At 45.5% G+C, this 27987-nt stretch overlaps 1 protein-coding gene and 1 non-coding gene across 3 annotated transcripts in view; both read right to left on the bottom strand.

The window, feature by feature from the left end:
• LOC103160192 (transmembrane protein 65) overlaps nucleotides 1–27523 on the bottom strand; it is a 42204-nt gene extending 14681 nt beyond the window's left edge. The window contains exons 1-2 of one of the 2 annotated variants that reach the window (XR_004771265.1): nucleotides 26746–27523; nucleotides 416–460 (exon numbers count right to left, since the gene is read on the bottom strand). Coding sequence is in view for 1 of the 2 variants with exons in the window: in XM_027431635.2 (XP_027287436.1) it covers nucleotides 416–460; nucleotides 26746–27061 (361 nt within the window). In the remaining variant the exon portion in view is untranslated. The remainder of the gene's footprint in view (nucleotides 1–415; nucleotides 461–26745) is intronic. The other variant, XM_027431635.2, reaches the window with a different exon arrangement.
• Nucleotides 23007–23166, bottom strand: LOC113832048. Its single transcript, XR_003488133.1, has one exon. It is a non-coding gene; the product is annotated as a U1 spliceosomal RNA (small nuclear RNA).
• Nucleotides 27524–27987: the final 464 nt, after the last annotated feature.

The raw sequence follows: 27987 nt of genomic DNA, 5'->3' as shown, positions 1-27987 counted from the left end.
CAAATTAAATGAGGCTTCTTTCTCCTCAAACGAACTCTTGCTTTCTTACAGCTACAAACGCTACCAGAAACACTTTCTGCATCAGAGAACACTTAGTCTGAATCTAAAATTAAGTTCTGCAATTACCTAATTTAAATTTTACCCAAGAAGTAAATATAACACATATTTTCCTGCAAATTAAGACAACTTTGAAGAAATTTACTTTTATTACTAGATAAGAACATTTAAAAAATAATAGCTATCCCATACTGTGATGTCTTCAGCCAAGTTTAGAAAGTACTCCTCCATGAAAAACTGGGATAATCCATCCTATCGGAAAGGTTTGATTTATTGACTTTTGCAGTAATTATAAGAAACAGCTCCCTCAGGTCCACAAGAGAAATGCGTATCAATTTAACAACTATAGAGCCATTACCATATCTCAGCTGTCCTGGAGTGGGCGGTAGAGCTTCCAACTTTTCTAAAGGGGAAGAGAGGGGATGGAATAAGAGTTAGTTACCACTGTATAGCAACAGACTTACAAAATGCTAAGACATGTTTCCATTAGTTGATCAAAATTATCCATTTGAAAGAATATTGGTTTGGAGTAAATTACAAGGTTAGGGGCTAAGCAGCTTCAGCCATATGCTGGGGGTCGCACACATGGGTTCTTTTTTATTTAAGTCATGGCATCACCCATTTGCAGGGAACCCATTTGCATCTATTGTAGATAGAATCACTTGTCTTCAAATGGAAACTCTGGATGACGTAACATACAAACAAGCCAATACTGACAGCAGAAAAATAGACTCTCAAATATACTTAGATTAGTTTGTTTCTTTATTTAGAGGTGGTCTTATTATGCAATCCAAGTTGGCCTCGTATCCCCAGTCTTCCTGACTCTACATTCCCAGTGCTGAAATAAGAGCCCTGTACCACCACAGCCACTCAGAAATTACATTTTGAAAGCAATGCCATTACAATGGTTTTGCCCAGCCCCTTCCAGCCTCTGCTTCCCAGCCACCACAGGGTGAGCAGCTTTGCTCATGTCCTTCTGCCATGATGGTGACCTGTCTCACCATCACCCAAAACAATGGGGCCAGCCAGACACAGACTGAGCCATCTGAAACTGAACCAAGACAAATCTTTTCCTTAGGTTCTTTTTCGTACATTTGGTCAAAGCAGCAACGAGCTGAAGAACACCGTGGAGAAATATTTTCCAGCACATTTTGAGAACCAAATACTAAAAACAAAGCCCAACAAATAAAATCAAAATCGAAAGTTACAGGGCTAGAGATCTAGTTCAGAGATAAAGTACTTGTGTGTCAGGAACAAAATGTAGGTTCGGGCCAGGTGTTGGTGGTGCACGCCTATAATCCCGGCAGGCAGATTTCTGTGAGTTCAAGACCAGCCTGGTCTACAAGAGCTAGTTCCAGGACAGGCTCCAAAGCCACAGAGAAACCCTGCCTCGAAACCACCCCCCCACCCAAAAAAAATTAGGTTCAGGTCTTGGGAGGATTAATCTTTGAAACCAAAGGGAGGGGGAAAACTGAAAAGTATAGACCAACTTCCTTCATGAACACATTAATTTGTAATAATACAAATACTAAAATACTTTAATATTAAGAAACTAACTTCTACCAGGCAGTGGTGGCACACACCTCTAATCTCAGCACTCGGGAGGCAGGGGCAAGCGGATGTCTGTGAGTTCGAGGCCAGCCTGCTCTACAGAGTGAGTACTGGGAGAGCCAGGGCTACACAGAGAATAGGGTCTCAGAAAAAGAAGGAAGGGAGGAGAGAGAAGAGGGGGGACTGGTTTCTGAAAATGTCAAAAGGGGGCTGGAGAGGCAGCTCAGTGGGTAAGAGCACTGGCTGCTCTTCCAGACGGGTTCAATTCTCAGCACCCACTCATGGCTCACAGTCACTGTAACTCCAGCCTTTTGAGCTCTGACAACCTCTTCTGACTTCTACAAGAAATGCATAGACATAGCTCATGGACGTACATATAGGCAAAACACCATACGCATAAAATAATACATCTAAAATAAAAGTTAATTTTTTAAAAATGTAAGAATGGAGTACCCGTTTTCTAAGTGACCAAACCAGCCAGGAAAGCCGGTCAGCTTGTCCACCCTGCAGCTCCCTGAGGAATGGCTCATTTCTATTCCCTGAGGGCTGAGATGTACACTGTACCCCGTCAGAATCCTCTCTGGTGCTGAGCTACTACTTATCTAAGAGATGTAAAACTGAAGGGAGCCGCCACACAAACCACACGTGTATCAGAAAAGAACATTTCCTATTCCAGAAATAAAACTTTGTTCAACCCAGATGCTTTTGAGTCTGTTATATAAATATGTGAGCATTATACTCTGTTCATGTAAAGAAAATGGCAATTAGACAAGAGGGGGACAAAGGGAAATGAGACACAGAAGCTTGAGAAGAATGCAGGCCACCCAGGAAGCTGGAGCCTGAGGCTCAGCCCCTCCGCCCCACCCGCTTTGCTACTCAGCCATTAGAGCTCGATGGCAGACACACAGCACAGTGCCAATCACCCGAGACAGCAGAGAAATCATCCCAGCTGCACCCACATGTTGCTTGGCACTAAGGTTCCAGAACCCCTTGGTTATGTTCTTAAGAGTTGCCTTTGAATTTTCAGCCAATTGTTTAGTTGTTTTTTCTTCCGTATCTACAGTGGCATCCGATGGGAGAGGAAATTACTAACTGTAGGTTAGGTTCTAATGAACTGAACTCCAGTTAATTAGGTTTTTCACTTTGCTATACTGGAAAATATCCAAGAAGCTTTTTCATTGGCCGAAGCTCTTCCAGCTGCCTAAAGCATCTAGTGAACTGCCTTTAATGCCTACACTGCACTGAGTGAGGGTAGCGACTCGGATCTGTGAGTGCCAGACCAGCCAGGGCTATACAGTGAGACCCCGTCTCAGATAAATAAGAAACGAATAAAACCAGGCATGGTGGCGCACACCTTCAATCCCAGCACTTGGGAGGCAGAGGCAGGTGGATCTCTCAGAGTTTGAGACCATCCAGGGCTATGTAGAGCAACCTTGTCTCGATAGACAGACAGACAGACAGACAGACAGACAGACAGACAGACAGACAGATAAGATACAAAGACATATACCAGAATGAGGACAGTAACCCTCTACCTGAGCCTGCACTCTATGACCTAACCACCGTAAAGCAAACATTTCCACTTTAGCGCTCACATTTGCTTCAAGAACCCCAGGATACTCCCATTAGATTTTACCCATAACTCACAGCTGAAATGTGACTCTGATTAAAATGTCTTACCACTGACACTGAAATGTACCCTTTAAATAAAAACCCAGATTACAGTGGAAATGTGTATGAGAGTGTGCTCTACAGGAGCGGAGCCGCCTGTAAGCAAGGCAGGCATCCATCCCACTGTGCTTCAGGTCAGAGCCTCCATGAGGCCTGCGTGACAGAGGGGATATGCTGTTGTACTGCGGGAGCAGACACAAGTCTGGCTTATCCCTCACAGCGGACACTTGAAGAACAGGCTGGAGCAACAGTCCTAATGCCAATCAGTGCCACTTTGTGAGGAGAAAAAACAAAAACACTAACAGCTTTCAGAACAACGGGTCTCAGAGTTTAAGGAACTTCTTCACTGTCTTGGCATTGGATGAGTCTCTGTGACAAAGCAAAGGACAAGCCTACTCTAAGAATCTACCTGCGAACACAAGTCCCGGGGCTTAGTGCTTAACTCTCAGAAATCAGAAAGGGATTATCATAGAAAAAAATGACAGATTCAGAGGCACTGTTTTCTCTCAAGGAAGCAAAGTCATCCTCGAAACACCCCCCACACACACACCACACACACCACACACACCACACACACACCACACACACACACCATAGACATACATACATACCACACACACCACACACACACCACACACACACACCATAGACATACATACATACCACACACACCACACACACACACCACACACACCACATACACCACACACACACCATAGACATAAATACATACCACACACACACACCACACACACACCACACACACCACACACACACACCACACACACCACATACACCACACACACACCATAGACATAAATACATACCACACACACACACGCCACACACACACCACACACACACCACACACACACACCACACACACCACACACACCACACACACGCACCACACACACCACACACACACACCATAGACATACACATACCACAAACACACACACTATACACACACACCACATACATGCATATATACCACACACACCACAACCCCCCACATATCACACACACCACACAGACATGCACACACAGAACATACATACACACCACACACACACACACACACACACACACACACACACAGACATACACACACACACTACATATAACACACACACACACACACACAGACATACACACACACACTACATATACCACACACACACACACACACACACACACACACCATAGACATACATACATACCATATACACACACCCCACACACATATACCACATACCACAAACACACACACCACATACATGCATATACACCACACACCACCCCCCCACATACCACACACACCACACATACACACACACACACACACACACACACACACACACACACACACACACACACACACGGAGCAGTCTGGGGCAGATCCAGCATGCCATGCTAACATAGCATCTCTGACATGTGGTCACTCAGCATATGCGCGTTACCTTCCCTTACTGTTAAGGCAGTATTTCTCTCCCTTGTTTTTATCGACCACTCGGATGTCTTACAGAATTGAGTCTGCACGTGTGACCTGTTAGTCAAGATGACAACTCACATCTCAAATATGGCTTTTGCACCTGATCTCATTATTAACTGCTGAATCGATGAAGTGTCATAATCACCAAAAGGGGTCGAAACCAACAAAAGGACGGTTGAGTAAAGCCCAGGGGTCTCAATTGTTTCTGCTGTGTCTTTCATGAAATCACATTTTCCCCAGTGAAGAAAAAACAATTTTAGTTATGAAACCATCAAACCCTTACCCTACTTGTGGAAACAATTTTCTGACAGCAAATTCCCAACACAGTTTATTCCAATGGCAAAAGACTATGTACCCTACTACTGCTTTCAAAGACTAATAAAAGTCACATAAAAATGTGTTCCCAGCAAAGTTTTAGTAATATGAACTACACAAAAACAAATATAGTGAATATATAATTATCCAGAGAAGAGAAAATAGTATTTGTTTATGTCCAATCTTCCTTTGCCAAAATGATTTTTACAACAAAATTCATTAATGTTTTAATTTGAGATTTTCTGTCTAACTTGGACAACTGTACAGCAGATTAATTCTTTATTGGATACTTTTATTAGTTGTTTTTTTTATACACTTAGGATTTACACCTAAATCTTCTATGTTCTTTAGAAAAGTCATTAAGTGATGTTTCCTTGTGGTGTCATTGAACCCAAAATAAAAGCAAGACACATATTTAAGACTGCTCTAAAGCTATCAAATGTCCCAGGAAAAGCATTTCCAATGAAGCCACCAGGCTGCTTTCCTACCCCGTCCCTTGGCGTGGAGGGCTCGCTGTCCTGTCCAGGCTAGACGGAGACGGTGGTCTCCAGCCTTGGCTGCTCTGGGGCCACAGCACACTGAGCCCAGCTCTTATTTTAGGTCAAACCTGATAGTGTTTTCATGTTTTGAGATGTAGAAAAAATAAGAGTAAGAAAGAAATTTAAATATTTTCAAGCTCCAATGATCAATTTCTTTTAAATGGTGAGCCTCTAAGCAAAATAAAGAGAAACCAAGGTTACTGTAAGATTTAACCTATAATATCTCCTTTTTCATATTTCCTCTAATTATAATTTTTTTAATATTAATAAATTATAGGATTTTTAGAATAAGCTATGCTTGTTGGTGTTTTTCTTTTCCAATTGTCCTACAAGGCATATCTGAAGACTGAATCAAAGGACTGTAGTAAGAGAAATGTAAGGGAGGCAGTTACAACTCCCATGTTTTACTCGCCACTGTTGAATTATAAAATACTTTTATAGCAACTGGCTCTGGGAAGCAGGATTGCAGTCCCACGGCATACAATAACCTTTATTATCTAATAGAAACTAGGATGCTATTTTAACACTGAACACTCCTTAAACTTAACCACACTTTATATCATGTAACTCTAAGCTTGAAATGACAGACGTTTGAAAAACCCAAGTGTCTTAGTACCAACTCTATTTGGTGTTGTGCTCTCATCACAAAATAATTCTTAATGTAATTGTTTATTTCAGCCTATTGCCATGACTGTAAAAAAACATCAAGAGAGACATTTTTTAAATCATTTTTAGGAAGTTTACGTAGCAAAGCAGCTGAGAGGGCAGATAACTGTCTAGAGTCGGTGCCTGGCCTTCTGAACACAGCCTCCTCCAGATCCACCCAGCTTCCCCCCAGGGAGGAGAGCCAGCAGTCTACTAAGTCTACAACCAATCTACTAAGGAACTCAGGAGGGAGAACAAAGACAAACCTGATGTTTTAAACAGACTAAGATTCCAGGCATAATGAAAATCTATTTAGTTTTTAATAGGAACAAAAAAATCAGATGTGTATAATGAAATTCACAGAAATACGTTAAAGAGTACAAAATGCAAACCATGCTGCAGGCAAAATAAGTTAGTTATATTAGAGGACAAAAAGCCATGCACCAAAAAGGGATTTATAACACGACATAAATGGGACTAGATAAACACACTCGCAAGAAACAACAAAAACAAAAAGAACACTCTTTAGAAACAGCAAAGAACTCAATTGAGTTAGTAGAGTTTAGTTAATTGATCCTTCTGTACCAAGATTTCAAAATCATATTTTAAACAGATGCTTTGGGTCAAACCCATGAAAGTATTTGAATGTGGCCCTGTAATTTTATTTAACAATTAGAAGAATTTATTGTGAGATATACATTATATTAGCAAAGATAGTCCTGCTCAGAGCTTAACATCCCTCAGCCTTCTGGGGAACCTGGTGGGTGACGCAAGCCTGGACTGCACCCAGCCTCGGGGTACCCAGGAGCTCCCGGGCCAGTGGCAGCACAGCTGAAACAGGGGCTGACCTGGTATTGCCAAGAGGTTGCAGCGCTCAACTAGACACTAATGTACTAACCTATTAAATTCTACCGTAAGAAATAACTACCACACTAATGATAAAATCACTTTATTTTCCTTCTGTCTTCCATTTCACAGAGTCTCTTTTAAGGTAACCAAACACACTATTGGCGTACAGTTGCTTTTACATATGCAGCTATGTGCGTGAAAAATTAACAGATGTTTCTTAATGCACACTCCCCTGCCTTTCTGCTTAGGAATAACAGGAAATTATTGCATGTAATGTTTGTTTTGTACAGGCTAATACAGTAAAGCAACTGACTTTAAGAAAACTCAGATCCTGCTACTTTTACTTACTGTGGGCATTAGCTTTTTCTTAAAAAAAAAAAAATCATCTAGCCATGTATATTGTAGATGAAAAACTTAAACTGAGCTAGAAAAATCTACCCGTTGTAGAATACCATAAATAGTACATCTGTCTGTGAGTAGGGTTACATAACCACCCCCCAAGACATTCATTTTACAATACAACTGCTGAACATCGAGGAAAGAACCGAGGTTGTTTTCAGGTGATTACCACCCTTTTCTCTTTCTGTCATCCCTAAAATAAGGATTCTTTCACAGAAATGTGAGACAAAAGGACTCTATGAAGTAAAGCTCTCGTTTCTCAGTGGGATGCTGCCTCCCCCAGAAGCAAATGCACAGCTGTTTAGAATATGATTAAAACAATGGGAAATGCTACTATCGGCAGCGATTCTAAACTTTTTTACCAATACTGCAGAGTCCGTCACAACTAAGAACTGTATCTAAGGCAAGGAGCATGGCCACCCGGAAGTGTGGACAGAATTCTGTGCTCTGAAGATGGAAGCTGGAGCCGCAGAGGCGGTGCCTTCATTGTGACGGGCAGCTGGTCTACAGTGTCGACTCAAATTCCCTTTGATTTAATAACCCTCCAGCAGAAAAATAAAGAATAAAAAATATCAGCACATAAATAGAGAACAAAGACACTGGCCATGCATTAGTGTTTCAAAGAGAAAGAAAACTTCAATTAAATACCACTGTCCTCTTCAAGCTGCTTTCCCTCCCTCTCCTAGGATACAATCTCTCACACGTAGTTTTTCAAGCATCTGTAATTTAAAAGAAAATAATAAATCTGATATACCTCACCACCACGCATCATGAAAAGGGAAATTAAAAAGCCATATGGCTCATCATGATCACCAAATAAAACCCTACATGCATGGGGAGAGGCACCCATTAGACTTCTGCAGGCTTCAGAACTATGTGGCCTCCAGTCTAGGACCAATCTCTAACCCTGAACAGATCTGTTGTCCTGAAATCACACTGAACTAAAACTCTGCAGGGCCTGCAGGAACTGACGCCAACCCCTCAACACACATTTTCACAGTGCCCAAACGGAAGGTTAGGTCTCTGCATTCCCGAAGAGGCAGCTGTGTTCTCCTTCTCTCCTGCACACTGGTGGCTTCTGGGGGAAACTATCTCAATGTCTGCAGAGAGGTGTAACGACCAGGGGCCTAACTGGAGGCTGAGTTTCAGGAGCTGAGTACCATGCAAGCCCTACTGTTAGTTCAGTTCCCACTCGGCAGCCCCGAACCTGCTGGGGGTGAGTGCCGTCAATCAGCTCGGGAACACACAGCCTTTCTTTGTGCCCACACTGGGAACAACCTCCAGAATAATTCCAAACCAAAACTGTTCCTCAAGACATATTAGCATTAAACGTGTATGCTTACCTGCTTACTTTTTTTTTTTTTACACTGCCATTAGAAATAACAAAGTAGGCTATAGTAGAGGATTTTGCAGACAAGGAACTAATATGTCAACGTGAGTGCAAACACGTGTACACGCAGGCTGCGCCTCTATATTTCTCTGAAGTTCTGACAACTCTGTTTTTGTCCTTGACAAACACTATCTGAGTACTATTTAATCCTCGGCCTTACAAAATATCTTTAACCCATAAGGCCACAGATAGAATCAGTCAGCTACCTTTTCACATTCTGTAATGCACTTTGGGCACTGCTAAATATTAACTAGTTAACATTAAATGTTAAATTGACTATGAATTGAAATCAGGGTAGAGAATATCAATTTTAAACTGGTTTTCTCTGTGTGAGTGTCAAGCATAAACACAGTTCACACAGTTTCACCACTACTATGCAACTGTACAGCTACCGAGTCTAAAACACAACAAACCAGTCTTTCACTTCTGGCTTTAACATGAACTTATATAAGCTTACAGACTGCTCAAGAGAAATATGTCTATGTATGGGGAGAGCACTAAGATAGGGTTTTATTTTGTAGCCCAGGGTGGCTTTGAACTAGTAAAGCCTTGTCTCAGCCTCCTTATGGAGCTGTTACTTTCTCACCGTCACAAACTTAATTCTTTAGTCAGTTAAGCACGCAGTAGTTACTCAGTTACGTCCACAGGCCAGGGTTAGGTAATGGAAGCATTATGCTGACAATCTAAAATATTAATGCAAAAAAGTTTTTAAGTGTTCTATTTGAACAAGCAAGAAGTCCTGTCACATAGATGCTTTGCTATTTGCAATAAACAGCTGCCAAACAACAGTGCCAGATTGTACTGTACCAAAGCTATCAGGGGTCTCTCCCGGTGATACCTCCTTCGCACGATTCACAATGACCATCTCAGGTTTGGGAAATCTGCATGCTAAAAATATTGTAAAATCAAAACGCAATCAAGCACTGAAGTCATTACAATGTGTGCAAAAATGAAACACGTTAGGATTTTAAAGTGCTATGTGCTGGCATATAGGCCTTCCTTTCTACACACAGTACTGTAAAACCGGCAATGCGGAATTAAATGGTACTGTCATAACAGCCAACGGGCGCTAGGTGCAGCACTTGCCTAGTGAGTGACGCCCTGGTGTTACAACAACCAGTAGGAAAATTTTAAATTGTTCTGTGACCTTAAAGATTTACCCCCCACCCCCTCTACCCAGGAGTAGTGGTCCATGTCTATAACCCCAGCACTAAGGAGGCAGAGACAGGAGGACCAAGAGTTAAGGCCAGCCTGGACCACACAGGAAGTCCCAGGGCAGCCCGAGTTTAGTGAAACCTGTCTTAAAATAGAACAAGGGAAAGGGGGAGAGGGGGCAGGTGCCCCTGTGTGGAAGCTAGAAGACCCCTCAACTCCTATCTTGTGACACTATGACCAGGCGTGACTGAACCTTTGTCAAAATGCCATCACCCTGGTCTCAGGCCTCTGGCTACAATAATGCAAAGCAAACGAGCAATCACACCGCTTCCTTCTCCTCCTCCCTCTCTTCCTCCTAAGACAGGCCTCACTCTAACAGCTGGTCTGGGATTAGAAGTGTGATCTCACTCAGTTCACACAGGCCTCACTCTAACAGCTGGTCTGGGATTAGAAGTGTGATCTCACTCAGTTCACACAGGCCTCACTCTAACAGCTGGTCTGGGATTAGAAGTGTGATCTCACTCAGTTCACACAGGCCTCACTCTAACAGCTGGTCTGGGATTAGAAGTGTGATCTCACTCAGTTCACACAGGCCTCACTCTGACAGCTGGTCTGGGATTAGAAGTGTGATCTCACTCAGTTCACACAGGCCTCACTCTAACAGCTGGTCTGGGATTAGAAGTGTGATCTCACTCAGTTCACACAGGCCTCACTCTAACAGCTGGTCTGGGATTAGAAGTGTGATCTCACTCAGTTCACACAGGCCTCACTCTAACAGCTGGTCAGGGATCAGAAGTGTGATCTCACATGGTTCACACAGGCCTCACTCTAATAACTGGCCTGGGATTAGAAGTGTGATCTCACCTGGTTCACACAGGCCTCACTCTAATAACTGGCCTGGGATTAGAAGTGTGATCTCACTCAGTTCACACAGGCCTCACTCTAACAGCTGGTCTGGGATTAGAAGTGTGATCTCACTCAGTTCACACAGGCCTCACTCTAACAGCTGGTCTGGGATTAGAAGTGTGATCTCACTCAGTTCACACAGGCCTCACTCTAACAGCTGGTCAGGGATTAGAAGTGTGATCTCACCTGGTTCACACAGGCCTCACTCTAATAGCTGGTCTGGGATTAGAAGTGTGACCTCACTCAGTTCACACAGGCCTCACTCTAATAACTGGCCTGGGATTAGAAGTGTGATCTCACTCAGTTCACACAGACCTCACTAAAATAGCTGGCCTGGGATTAGAAGTGTGATCTCACTCAGTTCACACAGGCCTCACTAAAATAGCTGGCCTGGGATTAGAAGTGTGATCTCACTCAGTTCACACAGGCCTCACTCTAATAGCTGGTCAGGGATTAGAAGTGCGATCTCACACAGTTCACACAGGCCTCACTCTAATAGCTGGTCAGGGATTAGAAGTGCGATCTCACACAGTTCACACAGGCCTCACTCTAATAGCTGGTCAGGGATTAGAAGTGTGATCTCACACAGTTCACACAGGCCTCACTCTAATAGCTGGTCTGGGATTAGAAGTGTGACCTCACTCAGTTCACACAGGCCTTACTCTAATAACTGGCCTGGGATTAGAAGTGTGATCTCACACAGTTCACACAGGCCTCACTCTAATAGCTGGTCAGGGATTAGAAGTGTGATCTCACACAGTTCACACAGGCCTCACTCTAATAGCTGGTCAGGGATTAGAAGTGCGATCTCACACAGTTCACACAGGCCTCACTCTAATAGCTGTCCTGGGATTAGAAGTGTGATCTCACTCAGTTCACACAGGCCTCACTCTAATAGCTGTCCTGGGATTAGAAGTGTGAGCTCACTCAGTTCACACAGGCCTCACTCTAATAGCTGGCCTGGGATTAGAAGTGTGATCTCTCACGGTTCACACGGGCCTCACTGTAATAAACTGGCCTGCTCACACTCAGTTCACACTTTCATTTCTTTGACACACCACTTTCATTTCCCCATCAATTCCTTGTTCATTCCTTCATGCATTTGGTTGACTGCTGAGGTGGGGTTGCGGTGCTCAGAGTGGCTTAAACTCCTGAGTTCAAATAACCCTCTTGCCTCATTCTCCAGAGGAGTTACAATTACGCTCATGTGCAACCATGCGTGGTCCTCAACTCCCTGCAGATTATCCACTCTGGAAAATGTTCCAGGGGCCTGTCACTAGGAGACAAGAAGGAAACGCGATTGCGTGCTCTTCTGTCAGACAGTGAGGTGAAGAATGGACACACAGCACCCAAATAGGAACGCGCTGGGATGAGACTGTTCGCGACACCCCACACATCTGCGCTTATAGAGTGCTTTGTGAACTGAGAACCTCAGCAACACTCGAGAGAAGTTTGTACTTTACACAATTATTCAAAGTTAATAAGCAAATAAAATTGGAGTCACGTTGTTGGAGACCGATATTATTTAACTAAAGCATCATTATTTGAATCCTGGGAATCATTTACAGCGGAAACAGCCTATGCAAGTGAAAAACAGATTATTTAATAAATTATGCATAAACTCTACATATGCAAAATAGGAAATTATTTTCCTTAGAAGTTCGATGCTCTGTTTCTAAATTCTTCAATTTTAGTAGCATTCAACCATCTCCCCAGGGTTCACTAGCTGATGATGAAGCAAGTTCATCGGTTAAAGCTTGCATGTAAAAATAAAGGAATTCTACCACAGATTGACTGGAAAGTTTTTTCAATCTGACTTTCCAGTTATGACCAGAAAACAAAATAAAAACTTAAGGGTCATCTTTAAAAAACAATTGTCCCTGATATCCAAGAGTTATAGACATCAGTTGGCAGAGTGTAAAAACAGACACAGGAAGTAGAGAGCAGGCACTCTGTGACCTTCCGGCAGAAAGAACTGACTGTCTCCTGACAGATGACAGTCTTCCAGAAGAGCAAGGCTTTGGGCTTAGCCTTAAAGCACTGCGAATTTTAAGCAAATGGGTGGGGGGGGGACATTTCTTCCCATAAAACGTAGTCCAACAGTCCAGACATGACACAGAAGTGTGATCTCACACAGTTCACACAGGCCTCACTCTAATAGCTTCATGCAAAGGTGAGGAGGGCAGGGTGATACACAGTAGGCTCACAGCTAAGGCAGGGCAGGGGGTAAACACACACGAGGGGTCAGGGGTCAGGCTGGAGAGTGGAAAGGATGTGCACACACTGGGTGTTGAGGCCCAGATTAAAGTGAAAGAGCATTTGCACGGACGGGAAGGCGCGGCAGGGTACACTGGTGACAAGCGGGCTCTGTAGCATGAACAGTAAAAACCCAGAGACAGATATTGGGGTTCAAGCTAAAGACCAGAGAAACAAAGCAGCCAAGTCACCAGAGAGCTCTCACCTCTGCCAATGCTCAGACCAAAGGGGCATCCTGTCCTCAGACCGCACCCTCAGACTTCATGCTCAGACCACACCCTCAGACTGCACTGCTCCTCAGACCACACCCTCAGACTTCATGCTCAGATGCACCCTCAGACCACACTTTTCCTCAGACTGCACCCTCAGACTGCACCCTCAGACTTCATGCTCAGACCGCACTGCTCCTCAGACTGCATCCTCAGACTGCACCCTCAGACTTCATGCTCAGACCGCACTGCTCCTCAGACTGCATCCTCAGACTGCACCCTCAGACCGCACTGCTCCTCAGACTGCCTAGACTGTGAGGTCCTGTCTCCTCCCACCTTCTATTCCTCTTGCCCAGCCATATCACTCCTGTGTCCACCTCCCTAGTGCTAGGATTAAAGGCGTGTCATCCCCAGTGCTCAGATCACCTTTGTGTGAGCTCAGTTTCTCTTTTAGACTGATTTAATCTCATGTAGCCCTGGGGCTTTGAACTCACAGAGATCCATCTGCCTCTGTCTCCTGAGTGCTGGCATTAAAGGTGTGCAACACTACCACTGTCTGGCCTCTATGGCTGTCGCTAGCTTTGCACTCTGATCTTCAGGCAAGCTTTATTTGTTAGATCATAAACAAATCTCAGCACAGGTATCAGAGATTAGAAAACATCTATATTAAGAATAACAGGAGTCGCCGCTCGCTGTCCTCTGACTATAACACTCTTTCTACCCATTCTCCTGCCGTGTTCCCTGAGCAAGCTACAGACATCCCGTCAACTGCTGACGACTCGGCCACTTATTCCCAGCACTTTGAAGAGCTATGTACATCTGCATTTAACCAGCCATTACCTGGCAGAGTAAGAAGCTTCTCTGCCTAGGGCTGGGAGCAGCACATGTAAAGATAAACGTTTCGAAAGAAGCTTGACAACACGATCACTTAGCAAAACAGTATCAAGAGGTTCTCGCCTTGGGCCTGTGCCTTCTCCAGACTTGGGTTTTCAATACCATGCGTGACTTCCACCCTGTGGCACAGGTTGGTTACCCCATCAACTGTCCTGCCTTTATTGTGCCAGTAGGCACATGTTAACTGGCAGGTCAGTATTGCAGTAGGCGGGATCCAGTACTGGGTGAGACCACGGCTGTCTCCCCCCCTTCCCCGCCCGCCCCCAGCAGCCTGCACAGCCCCTTCCAGCACTAGGAAAGCTAGTCAGCAGGGACACAGAGTTTTCTGGTCAGTTCAAGTTCTGCGACCAATGTGGTATCTTCAGCAGTGGGGTCCTAGGGTCTGGGTGCGGTGGGTAACAGAACAGAGCAGTAGCAGTAGCCACGACTGTATGGGTGACTGGGGCCTCCCTGGTCACTAACTCATCCACAGCACTGTTCACCTACGACAAGTCAACTCTGTTCAAATGCCCCCCTTTCCTTTTAATATATTTTTAGTTTACAAACTAGTAGGGTTTCATAAGATTTCTTCACACGTCCTTAGTCTTGGTTAACCCTTCTCCAGTGCATCCTCTCCTCCGGCAAAGTGTCCTTGTTTGTAGGAAATGCACAGCAAAGTACTGCGAGCGTAGTGAACACTGGGTTGTACAATACCATCCGCAGCTGCCTGAAGTCCTAAGAGATGGCTCTCGGCAGTGGCTGTCTTGTGGGGTGGGGGTGGATGGCAGGGCTGCAGCTGGAGAACAGTACCTCACCAAGGCTCTATACTCTTCCCACAGCAGTCTACAGTCAACAGCCCCCCTCCACAGAAGTAAGACCGAGAACTCTCAACCACCTCAGGACAAGGAAGGAGGGCCATCCCAACTCCAGAACTGCCCACAGAGGCAGCTGAGCCTTCTCTTCAGACTCTCCCAAAACCTAATTGCTTTCCCTGACAAAGCCAGGCCTGGGTTTCATTTCCCTTTCTCTCCTGAGGTAAGGACTGCAGCAACAGGACCCGATACTTCTTGCCTGTTAATCTTTGTCTTACAGACTGCTTCCCAAGGAACTGTCACCTATCACTGAGACAATAAGGCTTCATCCCAGGAATTCAATTTCTAATGATTTGGGGAAGGAAAAGTGTTTATTGAACGATACTTGGAAGTCTGTAATTGTCAGAGTGAACCAAAAAATTCTAAGTAGTCAAAAGTAAGTGCAGAAAGAACCGGAGGAAAATAGCATTTTTGGAAAGCAATGAAATTGCTCTCTGCCTGGAAGCATAATCCCTGAGGAAATACTTCCTTGGAGAGTATGTTGTAGACAACAACAGGAAATAAAATGAACAAAAAGTTATCCAGCCACGCATCGCTTAATAGGGACAGATCTGAGAAAAGCACTGTCAGGAAATTTCAGCTGTGCAAGCATCACCGCCTGTACTTAAACTGATGCTGTCGCCAGGCAATCTGTATTCTGGAGCACCGAGGTATATGCGGTTCATCACTGCAATGATTTGAGCGTGGTCTGATCCCTACAGGTGCACTGGTCCCCAGGGTAGTGCTGCTGGGGGTGACAGAACAAGGCGAGGGGTCCTTAGGTCACTAGGGAATATGTCCTAGGAAGGGATAATGAGAATCTGTGAGATCCAGGGTCTGTCTGTCTGTCTCTCACACACATCCTCCTCCTGCCCCTGCCCCTGAGTTCCTGTTTGCAGACTGGGCCTCTTGTACTTCTACCCAGCTACTAATGGCTTTCACAGGGCCCCGTGCTGCTCTCTGCACCATGAAGGGATCTAGTCAAGAGGCAGCTGCAGAATGGAACAGCGAGGCTGTGTAGACGCCGAGCTAGGTGAGTCTTCTCTAAACTGGCTGTCTCTTATGTTCACTACAACAGGGAAATGTGGCATTGGGCACGGCATCCTTGTGTAGCGGCACCTGCTATACAATATTCATTTCTCAAAGGTGATTGCCACGTAGCTATAAAAGCCATGTTAACAGGTCACATTTTTTTCTAATGTCTGCAAGAAGCAAGCCCCTTTGAAGCAGAGGAAAACAATTCTAGGATAATATATTGTTAAATATAAGATCATTCACGCATGCTAACACAAAACTCTACCATTCTACAAAACGCACCACACCTTATAATGATCACATTTGCTTATACTTCTCAACTCAAATGTTCCTACACCTACTATCTGAACAGTTTCAATTTTCTACTATCTTGAGTGAATAAAAAGCTCAAACCTTTGCTATTTAGAATAGAGTCCCTGAACCTGTATAGCATGGGAACCCCTGGGAATTCATGAGGACGTGCAAAGCCTTTAAACATACTGAGATATGAGATAGACTCTTCATTTATATCCTAATTTCAGGTAATGTATTCAGAGTAAACGTCATTAAACCAAATTCACTTTCCACTGCAAAACAGAGAGCTACAAGGAACATCATCCATCTTCATGGTAAAATAAACCAAACCAAAGTCAATTCACATGTAAAGCTTTTTTCAGGCTGGAAGAGAACTGTAGTCAAAGGGCAAGCAACTGGAGCCTTGTGAGGAGCTGACAAGGGCAGAGGAGACGTCAGCAGCTGTTTACCTGGGAGAGATGCAACCGTACACCATTAGAAGCGTCCAGCTAGAATAGACTAAGAGCAAGGAAAGGCAGCGTGAAGGCTAATGGCAACACACAGACGCTGGGACACGCCTGGACTGGGGGACTGCCTGCAGCTTCTTGAAGGTTTCTACCCAAGATTACACACAATGAGCCCAGGGTGTCTCTAGAAGAGCTCACCATACAGAATAGTGTGACTGAGCTCACTGCACCTCGGGGTGACTGCTGCTCAAGGCCAACAAACACGGCTTGAAAGACCTTGGCTCAAATTCAGGACTAATATTCCCAATGTCCCCATCTTCTTAGGAACACAGACACAAAACTATCTGAATCCATGTCTCCCAACCATAAGACCATCTGACACCCCAAAATTTACTTACAAAATTTTACGGTTTCTGAGTTTGCACTGTTCATAGCAGACAATTTATCTAAACACCGACTGGACACTGCTCACTTTTTCTGCATTTAGGAGCAAATGTAAATGCTGACAAATTCTACTCTGCCTATGAACTCCTCACCAAGACCAGATCCTACCTGCTAAACAGCCACAGACTTTCTACAGAGTGCTGCCACAAGAGTGTGGTTTGCTTACATGTGAAATTTACATTTTTCATAACGAAAACTCATTAACTATTTTCGGCTTCCTTCAAAGCTGTCTGAAAGCACACAGTGGATTTCTGAGATTACAGGAATGGGAGATGACCCTCCAGACAGCTGCCTACAAGGTCACTTTGCTTGACGGTTACAGAAAAAATATTAAAATATCATCCTGCCACGAAGCACAAGGAGAATATGCAATTTGCAAATAAACTGAGAACGGAGTAGAGACAGAGAAAGTCAAGCTCTCTGAATTCACACAGGCGGGAATTATGACAGTGATGAACTAGACCCCTACTCAGGGACCACCTGTGGAAATGAGCATATTAACAACTAATTTGTCCTTTAAGTTCAGACTAACCTATGAGCACAGAGATCAGGTAAAAATCTAGCCCCATAGCTACCCTCTGTACCCCAGGTTCCCTTTACAAAGTTAAACCCTTTTCCTTTTCAGCCAACTAAGTCTGACTGCTCCCCATGTGACCATCATAAACTCCTGAAACAGACACTGTTCCCTTTTCTTCTCTTTAAAGCCAAGGACACCCCCACCCACGTGCCCTCTCGCCATGGTGAATTGCCAGATCACCAGCTCATCTGAAAAGCTCTCTTCATTGCTGTTTTTCCATCTCTCTAGACATTCACAGCCATCTAATTCTGGCTTTTCTTCCTCTCCCCATCCAGCAAGCACTCGGGAGTCTCAGAGCTCCTTCCTAGGGGCTTCTCCTTTCATCCCACCCACTCAGTCCCAACTGTAGTGTCCACACACCCGCCTAACCACTGACTAACCACTGACTAGTCTCCATAATTACCTCACAAGCAGACAATATACAGAAAGCTATGAACGAACTCAAACACTGGCTTCCTGACTTTTCCAAACTTTTACATATCTTATTAGCTATGCTGCACACTGAGGTCCCTTACTGACAAAGTAATGATGCTGTGTTTGCTTATATATATATTGACAATGTATTTGTGCAAATAGAAAACAGACTAAGATATGTTACCAGCTGGGTATGGTAATGCAGGCCTACAATGCCAACACTTAGGAGGCAGGAAGATAGTGAGCTTGAGGCAACCCTACCTCAAAAACACAAGCAAACACACAGAAAAGATAACACTGACAAGTTTTGGGTTTTGGCTATTTGGATATTCATCCCAGTACAAATATTCAAAGAGGAAGAATAAGAACTGAGGCTTTAAAGGCAGGCAAAGCAGAGTTATAACTCAAATATGACATGCAGCTTGAAAGATCTTGGGCAAAGTACTCAGCCTCTGTTTATTAACATTAAAATAAAGATAACGTCTTCCAAGAACAGTAAACAAGGAAAGTGCATGAAGATTCAGTTCAGTCCACCCAATAACCTACACACAGCAGCCGTGAGGATGTGCGTGCCACAGCAATACCTACAGCAATAAGACACACAAAAATTCACAAGTTACGTAACAAAATTCCAGACTGATTTTTAAATTACAGATTTTTTTTTTTAACATGCTAGTCTATCCTGAAATTCCGATGGGAAACAGGAAATCTGAACTAAGCCAAGAACATCATTCTAACTTAAATTTCCAGCAGTTGAAAGACTCATAAAAAGCAATGCCCCAGACAACTACTTTCTGGGTATTTAGAGCAATGATAACCAGCCATAACACTCTCAAGAAAGACCTCCAGTGAGACAGCTGAGGCTGGATCTATAACCACAAGATGGATTCACCGACTGACCGGAGAGACCAATGAGTATTGGTCCATGAAGTGTCCATCAAGATTACACCTTGGGGAGGGGGTGGAGAGACGTAAGGTTTTGTTTTATTAATAAAAGAAAGATAAATTATAAGCACTGTGGAATAGTAACAGTAGCAGAACAGCACACATTAGAGACAGTAGCGGAAGTACCAAGAAGCACACCTCCACACAGAGCGGGGAAGAGCCACCAGGAATGAATGAAACAGAGAAGAATGTGTGTGTGAGTGCCCTGGGGGAAGGTGGAGGGCAGGCTAAGCCCGACACACTTCACTCTCACTGCACGGTCTAAAAAGATGCCACCTAAAACAGCTGTGCTCTGCTCGCATTTGGTGTAATGACTAGTACATCTACAAATAGAAGTAGCTGCACAGAAAACCACTGCACCAAAATACAGTATAGAAGCACCCTGGCATTTAGTGGAAAGTATGTACACATTCTCATATTTTACCTAAGACGGAGAAGGGGTATGGTCAGATGTAGTTCATCAAAGGCCAGGAGAATAAAGGTCTCATAGTTTCCCGGCAAGAGACACACATTAATCAGACTGAGATGATTTTAACATGTAGCTACTTATTACATGATTATGTGCCTTAACTTAAAGAAGACATAAAGCAATGAGCCAAAGACAAGGCTAGAAGCCTGTAAAGCTACGGACTAATTAATTCAACTGACTTGAATATTATGCTAATAGACTCTGCACTTGGGGATTTGGTCTCTGCTTGTTGCAGTGATTTTATAAGCAGGCACGCCACAGGAAAGTGGACAAGAATGTGATTGTGCAAACATCACTATTTTTAGAGAAACTAAATCTCTACTAATAATAATGACTTAATATCAGGTCATCCCCAACATTCAAGATCACGCAGTTTCTTTCAGCTCCGTGCAACCCTATTTATGATCCTATAAATCACTGACTTATAGTGTTCCAACTTTCCTACCCACAGCTTTGTTCATTAAAAAAAAAAAAAAAAAAAAAAAACTTGCTTGTCATAACTGGAAGAAAAAGGACAAGGAGGAGGAGGAGGAGGAGGAAGAAGAGGAAGAAGAGGAGGAAGAAGAATTGAACTACCAAACAGTAAATTAGACTAGGGTAACATCTGATTTATTTGAAAGCTGTATTTTCTAACTTTCTAATATTTAGAATTTAGTTAAATGGAAAAAGCACAATCAAGGGAAATAGTTATCAGTAAAGTTGATTGATCACACAGATGAGAAGTTGATTGGATAGATCCTTCTCAGGTCACAAATAGGTGTAAAATGAAACAGTGGTGTAGGGGCAAAGGCAGGTGGCTGATAGCAAGCACCAGTATGATGAGAGGAGAGACAAGCCCGACCAGCTAAAGAAACAATGGCAGAGTTTCATATAAATGATGTCTCTCAGCCAGGAGAGTCTGATAGGCCTCTTTCTGCAAGGCTCCAGACTCTCTACAATCCAAGAAACACTTAGCTACAGTTAGAGACATTTGTGGCCAACACAACTAGGAGAGCAAATGGCAGGCCCAGGACAGGACTGCTGTGAAGTATCCTATTAGAGACAGCCCCAGAGCCAAGAATGGCCCAGCCCAAAACCCCACACCCGGAAAGTGAGAAATCCTGATAAAGAGAGAGGAACGCAGCACATCTCATTATCTAAAAAGAGTCACTGTACTGGCACTTGGTACAGGAACAAATGTTCAGAAAGGGGCCCTGTACCCTTATAAAAACTTACAATGATCTGCAAAATCTTCAAGAGAAAATTTGTTCATTACACACATAGAAAGAAATTACAGTTACTAGGCAGGGCCACTCAACATAAAATGCTAAGTTCTCTTTCCTTGAATCTGGAATGGCCCTGGTGACATGTCCCTTGATCAATAAATGGCATGCAGCAAAGAAGGCAGTGTGGCCTTTCCGGACTAGGTCACAACAAGTTTGTAAGAAGCTGGACGGGGGACCTCAGAGATGCCCTCATCCTCCAACCTTTGAATACATTACCTATACAGATGTAATTGAAGATTTTATGAGATTATTCTGAATTATCTGGTTGGGTCCTAAATGTTGTCACAAGCTTTGTAAAGTGGCATTTGCAACTCAAGTTTTATCCAGGGAATAATAATTGCTAATTGAAAACTAAATGTAGGACAAGAGTCCTTACAAAGTGTGTGTGTGTGGGGGGGGGGGTCATCTGAAGCAGTGGTGGGGCCAAGAGCCAAGGAATGCTAAAAGCTGGAAGACTAAAGTAACAGATTCTCCCCAGAGACTCCTGAAGCACTGGGCCTTGCTGACCAGCTCCCTTCACTTTGAGCGGGGCATTGGTGGCAGAGCACGCCTTTAATCCCAGCACTTGGAAGGCAGAGGCAGGCGGATCTCTGTGAGTTCGAGGCCAGCCTGGTCTACAAATCGAGTTCCAGGACAGGCTCCAAAGCCACAGAGAAACCCTGTCTTGAAAAACCAAAAAAAAAAAAAAAAAAGGCTCACTTTAGACCCTGAGTTGTTGCAAAACCTCTACAAGAGTTGCTGTAACTAACTTTTCACAGCAGCAATAGAAGAGAGATACAAAGTTCCATGGCTTCTTTTACCCTGTAGGGGAAGGATGACCTTAGGGTTTAGTTAAAATAGATAGTTAGGATGTGACATAAGCAGATTGTTGTATCTTCTTGTATTTTACCTTTAGGATTGTTAATTTTGGATACTTTAAACTGTTAAGTTTTAATCCTCTTTTAGACTAAAAAGGGAATTGTAGGGGAAGCTGTAGCCACGCCTACTTAGGGGCTGGCTACAGGTGTGCCTGACCACGCCCTCACAAGCTTGCGAGGGCGTGGTCAGGGGATGTAGGGTGACTGTGTTTTCGCTTTCGGTTTCTCTTTTGGGCTTGCACACAGACTGCTGCCACGCCGGCTGGCTAGGTCGCTCTGTAAGTTGGGCTTTTCCCTATTAAATACCCTTATATTTCTACCTGGCTCTGTATTGGTAATATCCCACTATATTACCCTTCTCGGAATATTTTCTCTACAAGCTCTAACTTATTACCTAAATGTTATCACCATTCTGAAATGCCGCAGTCACATTACTGAGGAAACCTGCATCTGCCTGTACCAGCTGGGCCCAGACCCCTGAGAGGAAACACTTCTTGGGCCCTGGGGCTAGTGGCTCCTGCCCTCCTGCTGAGGCCAGCTGGGGCCATCCCAACTATATTCCTCTTTTATTATCTTAACTACAGCATTGCAATGTCTTTATTTGTCATGTGTCTCAATTGACACGGGAAATGCTATTCTGTTTGAGCAAAAGCTGAGCTCATCTCACTGCATCCCAGAGGCTAGGATGTGGGCACAACTGCTTGCTTCTCATACAACCCCGAGGAACAGGCTGTGGAGAATAGGGAGAGGGTTTTTAAAGGTGCAAGACCCCTAGCAGAGCAATCTCCAGGACAAAATTTGGTCATGTGTAAGGACTCTAGAAGTCCAAGCCCAAGAGCTGCCAAACTTTCATTTTGTCAAAGGTCCTTTAGGCTACTTGCCAAGGCTCCAAACAGAGGGGTGTGGCCTACTGTAAATAAGCAGTCACAAAAGGAGAGGGGTGAAGACACACAGGTTAGAATTATATGAGTAATATGGAGTACATAACAGTAAAAAACTTTAAAAGCACACAATTACTGTTTACACAAAGAAACAAGAATTGTAAGCTAATGAGTGTGCTGTGACAGAAAAACTCACTGTTCACCCTGAAGTATCTTTCTAGAGTAAGGCATGAACACAGTCCCTCCCTCCCATAAACTTCTGTCAAGTTTGCCCCATTTGGGGAAGCCACAGGGGTCAGCACACCCTGAGTGCCATGGGTGAGCCTCACCCTAGGAAAACCACCTACTTGACCAGGGTATCGAATGTCACCTTGGCATTTGCCCTACAAAAAAATTCTTTTTTAAACTTTTGAATACATTTGACAATAATATTCCCTAAGAGGCTTTTTTCAAATCTCATGTTATGATCTCTCTCCCCAAGCTAGCCCTAGTCTTACATAACTCTACAGTACCTGTTCATTACACCTCAGTAAGTGCGACACTCAGTCTCTACAGTGACTTCAGTGACTCTCTATCTCCTGCCCTAGAAAGCTGGCTTCCAGACCTCATTCCTTCCCTGAGTACACAAGGTCCTCCCCCGTCTCCCCATCCCTCCAGGAACTCTGTCTTGAAAGCTATCAGCCCCATAGAAAGACCCATATAACAAAGAACCACAGGGCCAGCCAACAGCCATGTGAGTCCTGCCGGGAATGAACCCTCCAGCCCCAGCCAAAACCTCAGAAAGCCAGAAGCTTGATTTCCACATCATGAAAGACTATGAATAAGAAATACCCAAATATGTAGCTCCAGGATTCCAGAACATTGGAAACTGTGGGAGGCTTGTTCTACGTTTCTGTGCTTTGATATAATCTGTTTTATCAGGTAACGAGACTAATACAATGTCAACTACCTTGTTTCAAAAGCAAAATGTACTTTTAGAGGTTTTTAAAGCAATTATAAACAGAAATGTTAGTTGCAAAAATGAGGAAGAAGATATTGCTTTAAAAAATCTTGGCTAACAATAAAGGCAACTGTAGCAACGTCAGCTTGTCAGTTCTGCTTATGCTAAAAAGCCAGCCTGTCCGTGGAATGCAGCCTGCTTCTGGGAGGAAAACAAGTTGTGCGCACCGCAGGTAGGAATGCAGCGTGGACTGTTTCTTCAGACTGGGAAGGAAGTCAGTGTGTAATTCTAAAACCGAAACAACCCAACTCACTGAGATAGGCCATCCCGCAAAGTCTGCCTCATGGGCTGTAAGCTGATTGTGGGGCGTTATCTTGTCACAAATTGTACCACTCTCATACTGATAGACACACGAGACAGATAAGGACCCAGCACCAAATTTCAGCAGACCTCACCACCCATCTCAAAGCAAAGGCGATCTTTGTTTTCTTTCTGTAATGTTCCATCAAAGCCAGACTGCTTCCTTGGATGATCTAAGCACCTTTCCAAGGGCACACAGGCTTTCCATAGTAAGAACAGCCCTTTCACAGTGATTACAGGGCAGCTAGTACTGACACATTTAGTGTTGGTATTTTAAAACATTACAAAGACACTCGAGATGGTTCGGCAGGTATTTGCCGCCAGGCCTAGGGGCCTAAGTTTGATCTCCCAGACCAGTATGCTGGGAGGAAAGACTGGATGACTCCCATATTGTTCTCTGGCCTCCAAAGGCATGCAGTGTCACACTCACACACAAAAATACATGATTAAAATAGAGTTAAAAAATTAGGAAACACTGAAAAAAGCAACTAAGAAAAAAAAAATGAGAGGTTTTCATCTGGAAAACAAAAAAACAAAAAACATTGACTTCCTCAATAGCATGTATAAGCTGTACCCATACCCCTATGCAGTAAGATCGCTCATGGTTGCTAAGCAAGGTAAGTTACTAAGCAAGTCTAGTTAGCCCCATAACTACGTGTACTGGTGATGAAAACTGAGAGTGAGCCCGAGGCATGCTACAGATTAATGCAAGAGCACTGTCACTAACTCAAAAGGCAATGATTTAGTCAACAGCAACAACAAAAACAGCTCACCAAACTCTCAAGTCCTTTAGCTTATAAACAGGGGGCATTAAACCATTTAAGTTACCAGTGACTTCCTCAAACAACTTAGATCATTAAGGTTTACTGATGCTAATGACCCCCGTGGACTTGAATTTTTAGGTTCTCCCAAGGATATCTAAAACCATCTCAGATTTAAAAACACTACCTTCCCTAGAAAAGGTGGCACTCCTATCTCATACACTGCCTGCGTGTGCAAAATTAGGAACTTAGGAGATAAAAGTTAGCAAGCCCGGCGTTGTGGAACATGCTTTTCAATAACCACCATAAAAATATATTCTCAGGGCCCTCCAATCTCCCAACATGCTGACAATGTAGAACTTGCAAGATTTAGCTTTTCCTAAAAGGAAAATGGATTTTTACGAAGTCTTGCCTGAGTGACAAAATTTGAGCTTCTAAGGCATGACTATCTATATTGTTTTTCAAAGAGCACTTTTTTAAACCACACATGGAAAACACACAGACAAAAGATATGCTAGTATTCAGGTGTAATTGCCTGTAATACTGTGATTTGCTACCTGGACTGATTGGGATTCTTCGTTTTCCTGTAAAAAGCATTGTGGGTAAAGCAATTCTTCAAACTATCCACTACTTTATCAATCCCCTAAACTGGAAAAAAAAAAAGATATTAGTTAAAGGGGACAACTAATAAAAAGTTTAAGTAATAAAGATAAGCCATGCTAATGAGGTGGAACTCACTTTCCTCTCAGGCCAATGACAAACTTTCAAGATGCTTGAAAGACACTTTCCAAATGAATGTGTCCCATGCTTCAGGGCCTGTGGGATGCCTTAATAGTACTATACTGTACCATACAGTACCGACTTCACCTATTTAAAACCTTCCAACACATTCGAATGCAATGTAAAATAGTAGCTCTGTGGTTTTGCGTACACAACAGAATTTACGTAGCAAAAGCACACGTTACGACTGAATCCACTTTGGTCTTTGCATCCTTTTGAGTCTGTTTCTGAACTTTTAGCCTTTTTCGCCTACACTCACATCCTGGCCTACCACATTCCGCACTTGTCTTAAAAATATCCTACCTTAACGTGTCTGTTTAAAAATAGCTTTCCTAATGAAAAGAAAAATAGCTTTCCTTCATCCTTTCCCGATTATTTTTAAGTAGAAGTGTGCTTTTCATTTCCAAGCAAGCCACAGATTCAAAAAAAAAAAAAAAAATTCACTTAACTTCACGCTTTCCCAGCTCTTAAAGGAAGCAAACGCTGGAGTTCCAATTTCAATCTCCAGGCTTCCAGTACACACTCCAGGGGCTGACTCGATAACGCTCTTTCCCACTTGCCCTGAAAAGATTTCCTGGGGCCGGTCCACCGCCAGATGTGTGCAACAACAACAACACAGAGCCTCCAGCATCCCTGCCTCTGGAAGCTATACCCCCTTGGCGGGTGGAGGGGGAGAGCGGGGGTGCATCCACACGCCTTCAAGAAAGTTTCCCCTGGCTGCCCAGTTAGTTGCAAGCACTTTAAGACAGACAGACGGACGGACAGGGCATGCATGGGTGCACCGTCTGGGGAAGACACCCAAGGCTTCGGGAATGGACTTCTGGAGAGAGGGGAGGCACGGGGCAAACCAAAACACGACCCCGAGAGGCGGCGGCTGGCACTTGGGGCTCCTCGATTCCACGGCTGGGGAGGCCCCAGCCAGGCTTGGCCCCGGCTGCCTGGCACGATCCGAGCGTGTCCTACCTGCCTGGGGGACACTCGGGGACACTGGGGGGGGGTGGAAAAGTTTCTCCTTTTGGCTGGGGAGGCAGGCGACAGGGGTCCAGGGGCGAGGTCCCCCCCTCTTCCCTCCCCCTCCCTCCTCCCCCTCCCTCCCAGGCGGCCCCACCCGCTCACCCTGGGCGATGGCGATGGACTCGAAGCGGTGCAGCTCTTTGAGCAAGCAGCTCCTCTCTGTGGAGTGCAGGCTGTAGATGAAGTCGCGCGCGCCCTGCGCCGTGTTCAGCGCCTCCATGGGCTCCTTCTTGGGGTGGGTGCCCAGGAGCCGGGGCCCCCCGGGGACCCCGAGCGCGGGCAGCCCCCGGCCGCAGCCGCACCAGGACGGCGGGCGGGGCGCGGTGGCGGCGGTGGCGGAGACGGCGGTGGCAGCAGGGCCCGGCGGCCTCAGGCTGCGCACCGTCCGGCTCCCCAGCAGCGGCAGCAGCCGGGACATGACGCTGGAGCGCGACCCCCGCGGCAGCCCCGAGGGAGGGAGGGAGGCCGGCTTCCGACGCGGCTGGACCGAGGCTCGGGAGCTGGGATCGGCCGGGCCCCGCCCCGCCCCGGGTCCTCCAGACGCTCGGCCCCGGGGCGCCCGGCACCATGCACTCGGCGGGCCCGCTGCGCGCCCAGCAAGGCAGGCCCTGGGCCCGGGAAAACTTTCTGTGCCGCGGCCGGGCCGGGAGCTCGGAGATCGGAGCGGGCGAGCCGGGCGAGCGGGGCGGGCTGGGCGAGCGGGCGGGCGGGCGGGCTGGCGGAGCGTGTCTGATCGTCCAGAGGGGATGAGTCACCGCGCGCCGCCCTCCTCCGGCGCCGCCCTCCGCCGCCGGCCGCTTTCCCACCCTCTGGCCTCGCGCTGTCCCCACTCGGCGGGGCTGCGGCGCCCTCAAAGCCACCGCGATCGCCGGCAGGCAGGCCGGAGCCGCAGCCGCAGCCGCACCCCTAGCGGTGGAGCCCGGGATGGCGGGGCTGGGGCTGGGGCGGGGCGGGGCGGCGGAGAGGGGCGGGGCTGGGGCGGGGCTACGCCTGCGCAAAGTCGCCCGGGGTGGGGAGGGAGGAGGCGCTCGCCCTGAAGTCTCCACCCACTCCCCAGGAAGGGGCTCACACCGTGTCCGCCCGGTGTCAGCTCGTGTGAAATGCGCTGCGGGGAGCGCAGGGCAGAGCTTAGGACCCGTGGAGGGCTGGCGAGCGGGCGAGCGGGCGGGCGAGCGGGCGGGCGAGCGGGGTGCTCCTGCTGCCGTGCTGCTCTCCCCGGCATTGTGCTAAATCTGGAGCTCGAAGGGGGGCCCTGGCGCAGCCGCGGGGCGGCTGGGAGCCACCAGGTGGGGTCCTCGGGTCCCCGCACCTGCCCAGGCCTGCGGGAGAGGGACAGCAAGAGCC

The sequence above is a fragment of the Cricetulus griseus genome, chromosome 10 (genome assembly GCF_003668045.3).
Source record: "Cricetulus griseus strain 17A/GY chromosome 10, alternate assembly CriGri-PICRH-1.0, whole genome shotgun sequence".
NCBI lineage: Eukaryota > Metazoa > Chordata > Mammalia > Rodentia > Cricetidae > Cricetulus > Cricetulus griseus.
The sequence above is the reverse complement of the archived record's forward strand: the minus strand, read 5'-3'. Positions and strand labels throughout refer to the sequence as shown.